Below are 5,412 nucleotides of genomic sequence, written 5' to 3'. Positions count from 1 at the left end.
TACAACCCTCAGAAGATGCCTAACGAGAACCGGTTTTTCATAAATAACTTTCGAAAGGAGGAATAGTCCATTTAAATTTTGAGTATTATTTGACAGAACCAGAATAATTTATTTACATTTACTACTTTGAATTTTTAGATTTATCGAGGGAAGTTTTCTTCACTCCTGAAATAATTGCTTCACATTTCGGAATCATCTCGAATAAGTGATACCTAACTATCACCAATTTAATATTTTTTTTAATGAAAGAACAATTTTATTATCAATACCTATAGAGGGTATAGGAGAAGGAGATAAATATACCTAAGAGGTTCTCATATTCCATTACTAATCTTTATATTAATTATTCATTTCATGTCCCAAAATAGTTATCACCTTCTTTATTATGGAGTTAACTTCTAGTTATCATTTCTTTACAATTATAGAGTATCTCCCGTTTCCAGTGGCGTAAGGCTTTTGGCGTGATTCAATTTATTTATTTCTATTTTGTACAGTGTGCGCCATAATATGTATAGGTATTAATCTGATAATCGAGAATAGCACAAAAAATGCTCGTTTATTTTCAATTATTATTAGGTATCTTAATGTATGAAATAAGAAAAACCCCAGAAGGATAAAATTTGTTGGAGTCATCGCTCGACTTCACTAAAAGAAGAAAAATAAAAATTTGTACATTGAAAATAATTCGAATAACTCGACTATTATTTGTTTTGTAACAGGAAATATAGTCTGCAAAATATTATTCAGCCAACTTGGTTGTTCTGCAAAAGACCTTTCGGTATGATTTCAGAATACACCAGGATTCTATATTTGAGCTTCTTCTGGTTGCCAAATATTGTTCTAGTGAATTTGAAGATCTATAGGGTTTTCCAACGGGATAATACAATTTGAAAATAGAAAAAAATATATAAATTGTTCAGTACGATACAAATCCGTTTCAATTATAATTACTCCTAAAAATTTGAGTATTCTTTATCTGAGACGACTATGGTAATTATTATTTCTTCAGAGGAGCAGAATAAAAATAACTTTGATTATTAAGTGAATGAAAGTCGAGATATAAGTGTCAGTTTCAGTTATTCAAAAACAGAAACTTTGTATTGTTCGCTGAGAAAATGAGCGATTTGAAGATTGCAGTTTTGGGTGCTGGTGTTGTTGGGTCGACAACCGTCATTGAACTTAAGAAGGAATTTCGAAATGCTTCAGTGCATATAATTTCTGAGAAGTTTCAGAATGAAACGACAAGCTTTGTCGCTGCTGGAATATTTTCACCAGAAGGCGGAAATCTGGCTGAAACCGAGCAAAGAACAAGGTTCGTAATTAAGCCAGTTGAATAATTCTTGATTACTTGCATCATCATTTGAATATAATTGATATTTTTCGATTGGAAGCGATACCAAACTATTTTGAGTGAATTCTTTGATGGAATCTACCTATAATAGAAATAAATTCAGAAAATTTTATACTCTGGTTTATTATTTTGTCTTTCAACACAAAAAATAGTATCAAAAGTATCATTATGGAGAGGTGGTGGTTCATTAGGAAATCACAAAAAAAATTCAAAAATTTATTCATTCAAAACTATCAGACTAATTCATATAATAGGATGGAATATTTTGATCAGAATCACTAAAGCTCTACATGTTTTCAATTCTAGATAGTATATCGGTTTCCTAGATTCCAAATTCTACAAAATTTTACAATTTTTGGGAGTGGGTACCTATGTATTTTTTTGGAAGATTTTCAAATTTGATTGTTTGAAAATTCTGGGAAAGTACTTCTTTATTATATGATATCCATTGAGATTTTTTCACTGATTCCCATTCTTTTTGATTATTTTACATATTTTTTTTATACACAGCCTGAAGAATACCATTAATACTAAGATGCTTTCAGAAAATGGCTTGATGATTCCTACAATTACTGGAATAATATCCGGCTCTCACCTAACTCTCAAAAGGCAGGTGTAAGACAATTGTCAGGGTATGTCTTTTCCAAGGATCATCCACATATTGTTGAGGTAAATTATCCGTTCTGATCAATTTCTGGAAATATCAAACGAGATTTCTCCTTAAACAAAAAATCAGATTGATAACTTAAGAAACCAGATAAAAAACATTAAACAATGAACTTTAAACATTGACCATTGAATATAAAACATTGAACTACAAACAAGAAACATAAAACGTTGAATATCAAACATTGAAAATAAGACATTAAACATTGAACATTCAGTTTTTCAATTCCAACAATAAGGATTGTTGTAATTTGAAAAAAGATAGCTAAATTTCCTTCGAAATTTCACAATTGTTCGTTAAAAGTTTTTTCACAAACTCTGACGCTAATTTCATGAAATTCAGTACGAAAGTTATACCTAAATGTCAACACTGCCCTGAAATACTATAGGATGATAAAATGATGTAAAATGCTAACTTACTTATTTCACATCATTTCCAAAAGTGACACCTGAACTTTTGAAGTGAAAATTCGATTTACAGAATCCGATGCTAGAGAAAATTGTACCACTATACAGATCAGCTACTAAGGATGAAATGGATATGTATCCTGGAGGCTGGAAGTATGGTTGCTACTTCACAACTCTACAGACAGATCCTACCAGATACTTGAGGTGGTCAGAAATTGTTATGAAAGATCTAGGTGTAAACGTGGAGAGGAGGAGAATAAAGTCATTCGCCGAAGTTCGAAACGATTTTGATGTAGTGGTTAACTGCACAGGTATTGGCGCAAAGACTTTATGTGAAGATAAGGCTCTCTTTCCTCTGAGGGGACAAGTTTCAGTCGTGAGTTATATCAATAATTTTTTTTATAATTTATTGCTCAATATATTATGTATGTACAATCCACGCGTGCAGGTACTAAGTACTAGTTTTGCACTATTTTCCTGTTGTGGAAGATTTTTAGGCTATGTTTCCTTCAGTCCCTTGATGTGGGTTCCTTTTCCATATAGAGGTTTTATATGAGGTAGTTTGAGTGAACTCTTATTCTAGCGGATATCTAGCGGAAGATAAAATAGTATCTGTTAGGGATATAAGATGTCAGAATCAGGTAATAGCTGTTGATTAGGTTTTTTTTATCTTGTAAAGGGTGTTTTTTTTCGAGGTCTATAACTTTAAGTTGGCATTACTGTTCAAGATGGCGACCGATTTAACAGCTGTCAAGTGATTTATTCTCAGTTTGGTTTGGCAATTCATCATGAATAGACTCACGCCTGAACAACGCTTGCAAATAGTGCAATTTTATTTCGAAAATAATGGTTCTGTGCGGAATACGTATCGCGCACTACGTCCATTTAATCGTCGACAAAATCGTCCATCAGAGCAGTTAATTCGATTAACCATGGAACGTTTTCGCACTACGTTTACTCTTATTGATAACTCGCATCCCCAGAGACGCCGTACGGTGCATACAGAAGAAGCTATTGCTGCTGTAGAGCGTAGCAATGAATGAGTATCCGCCATCGAGCACAGGAATTGGATGTCCAGATCGGACTACATCCGAGCCAGCCGTGGCGGTCATATGCCAGAAATCATATTTAAAATGTAATGCCACAAGATTATCTTGCGGATATATAGAATTCATGTCAATCGAATAATCCATCGTTGTTTTATTGCAATTTAAAGTTCTATAGCTCTAAAAAAAACACCCTTTATAACAGACCCGTATGTCAAATTTTGTTAAAAATTTGGGATATATTAAGGAATATGCAAATGCATTTTCGCATTATTGTTATGCAATTTGATTCAACGTTTTCTATCCAGCGAGTTTTACCTAGATAATAATTTAGTAAAATGAAGAGAACCTATATGTTCTGTTTGCAATATAAAGTACTTTGATACCTACTTAATGAACCAGAAAGTAAGAAGTTCAGGGTGAATTAGAATAAAACTACCTCATCATTATTGGAAGAGTATAGGTACACTATACAGTGGCCTTTCCTCCCATATTTGCAGATTTTCTGGTATGTTTTGGTGGTTGTATAGATCAGGCTTTTTGTGCTGTTTTGAACCACACAATATCTGATACTAATTTTTAATATATGTTTCAGAGGCTCTTCATTTGTTCATAAGCAATCAATATTGAACAGCTTCCTCCCTTCATAGATTATATTATTAACGTATTTCTTTTTTCCACAGATGAGAGCACCATGGATTGAAGAATTCGTTTTTGGTGAGTGGGACACCTACGTCGTGCCAAGTTTCGATACAGTCATATTGGGAGGTTGTAGACAATACGAGTCATATAACACATCTGTCAACCGTTACGATGCCCTATCAATGGAAGAAAGATGCACAAATATGATTCCCAGTTTGAAGAAAGGTCAGATTGTCGAACGTAGAGTAGGTCTACGACCCTACCGAGTTCCAACAAGAGTGGAGAAGGAATATAGATGTGTGCAATCGAAAACTATGAAAATTGTTCATAACTATGGACATGGAGGACAGGGAATCACTTTCGCTCCAGGAACTTCTTTGGATGCCGTGCGATTAGTGAGGGAAATGCTGACTGAAAAACAGAGCAAGTTGTGAAGAATTGAAATTGTATGATAGTTTTAGTGATAGCCAATTCAGATAAGGTTCTGGTATTAATTGAAAGAGTGCATGTTTTGATTAATAGGAACATTCACTTTCACTCTCCTAATCGAGTAATCTAGATCAAGCACATTTTGTTTTCATGTCCTAATTTATTCAATTTGTCTGATTATTCTCGTAGTCTTAAGGTAGGTTGGATTTTTGTTTGTATTATATAGTCATTCCTGTAACTCATGATTTTGTAGTTTTGACTTCTTCTCTAAACTATAGAGAACTAAATTAATGCATTTTATCGCTCTAACAATATAATTGGATATGAGCTATGAGGTATTTGCACCGACAGTATCCTGTCAGCAGCTAGTGTCTCGGTTTTACAGCATCTAGAGAGTTATGTTTCCAAAGAATCAAGCTACAATTAGAAAAAAATGCGAAAATCGGTCAAAGGGTTCAAAGAGAACATGAACCACAAACTTCGTAGAGATTTTATATGTTTTTTGTCGATGTGTATGTGCATTATTAGTGCTTTTATAGTTTTTCTTCTGCATATTTAGAAAGAATAAATGTTTATCGTTCTTGAAAGTGATTATGTTAATGAATAGGACAATATATTTTTTATACTGGAAAATGGCATATTTTGTAAATTACCACAAGGGTTGAAGCTCACTCTGTATATCATATATGCTTTCCAGATCAAATAGGCGGTGTTCCGAAATGACCAGTTTCGTACTGTTCTAAGCCTTCATAATTGCCTTCTGCTAATGGTAATTTCAAATTATTTATTGCACCTACCACCCAAATAGCATTCTGCATGGAAACCATATACCAAAAAACCAGTCCGTACAGAAATGAATGAGGTTTCACT

At 33.4% G+C, this 5,412-nt stretch overlaps 1 protein-coding gene across 1 annotated transcript; it reads left to right on the top strand.

The window, feature by feature from the left end:
- LOC123676194 (D-aspartate oxidase-like) lies at positions 1–5,175 on the top strand. Its single transcript, XM_045611941.1, has 4 exons — positions 1–1,312; positions 1,897–2,020; positions 2,499–2,801; positions 4,155–5,175. Exons 1-4 carry the CDS (start codon positions 1,116–1,118, stop codon positions 4,545–4,547), a joined length of 1,017 nt encoding a protein of 338 aa, XP_045467897.1. The 5' UTR covers positions 1–1,115; the 3' UTR covers positions 4,548–5,175.
- Positions 5,176–5,412: the final 237 nt, after the last annotated feature.

The sequence above is a fragment of the Harmonia axyridis genome, chromosome 3, assembly GCF_914767665.1.
Source record: "Harmonia axyridis chromosome 3, icHarAxyr1.1, whole genome shotgun sequence".
NCBI lineage: Eukaryota > Metazoa > Arthropoda > Insecta > Coleoptera > Coccinellidae > Harmonia > Harmonia axyridis.
The sequence above is the reverse complement of the archived record's forward strand: the minus strand, read 5'-3'. Positions and strand labels throughout refer to the sequence as shown.

What these genes read in the sequence shown, in the direction of transcription:
- LOC123676194 (XM_045611941.1), top strand. Translation starts at nt 1,116, where the DNA reads ATGAGCGATTTGAAGATTGCAGTTTTGGGTGCTGGTGTTGTTGGGTCG. An exon ending in ATCATCCACATATTGTTGAG is followed by an intron (nt 2,021 to 2,498) that starts GTAAATTATCCG and finishes TTCGATTTACAG; the next exon opens with AATCCGATGCTAGAGAAAAT. An exon ending in TGAGGGGACAAGTTTCAGTC is followed by an intron (nt 2,802 to 4,154) that starts GTGAGTTATATC and finishes TTTTTTCCACAG; the next exon opens with ATGAGAGCACCATGGATTGA.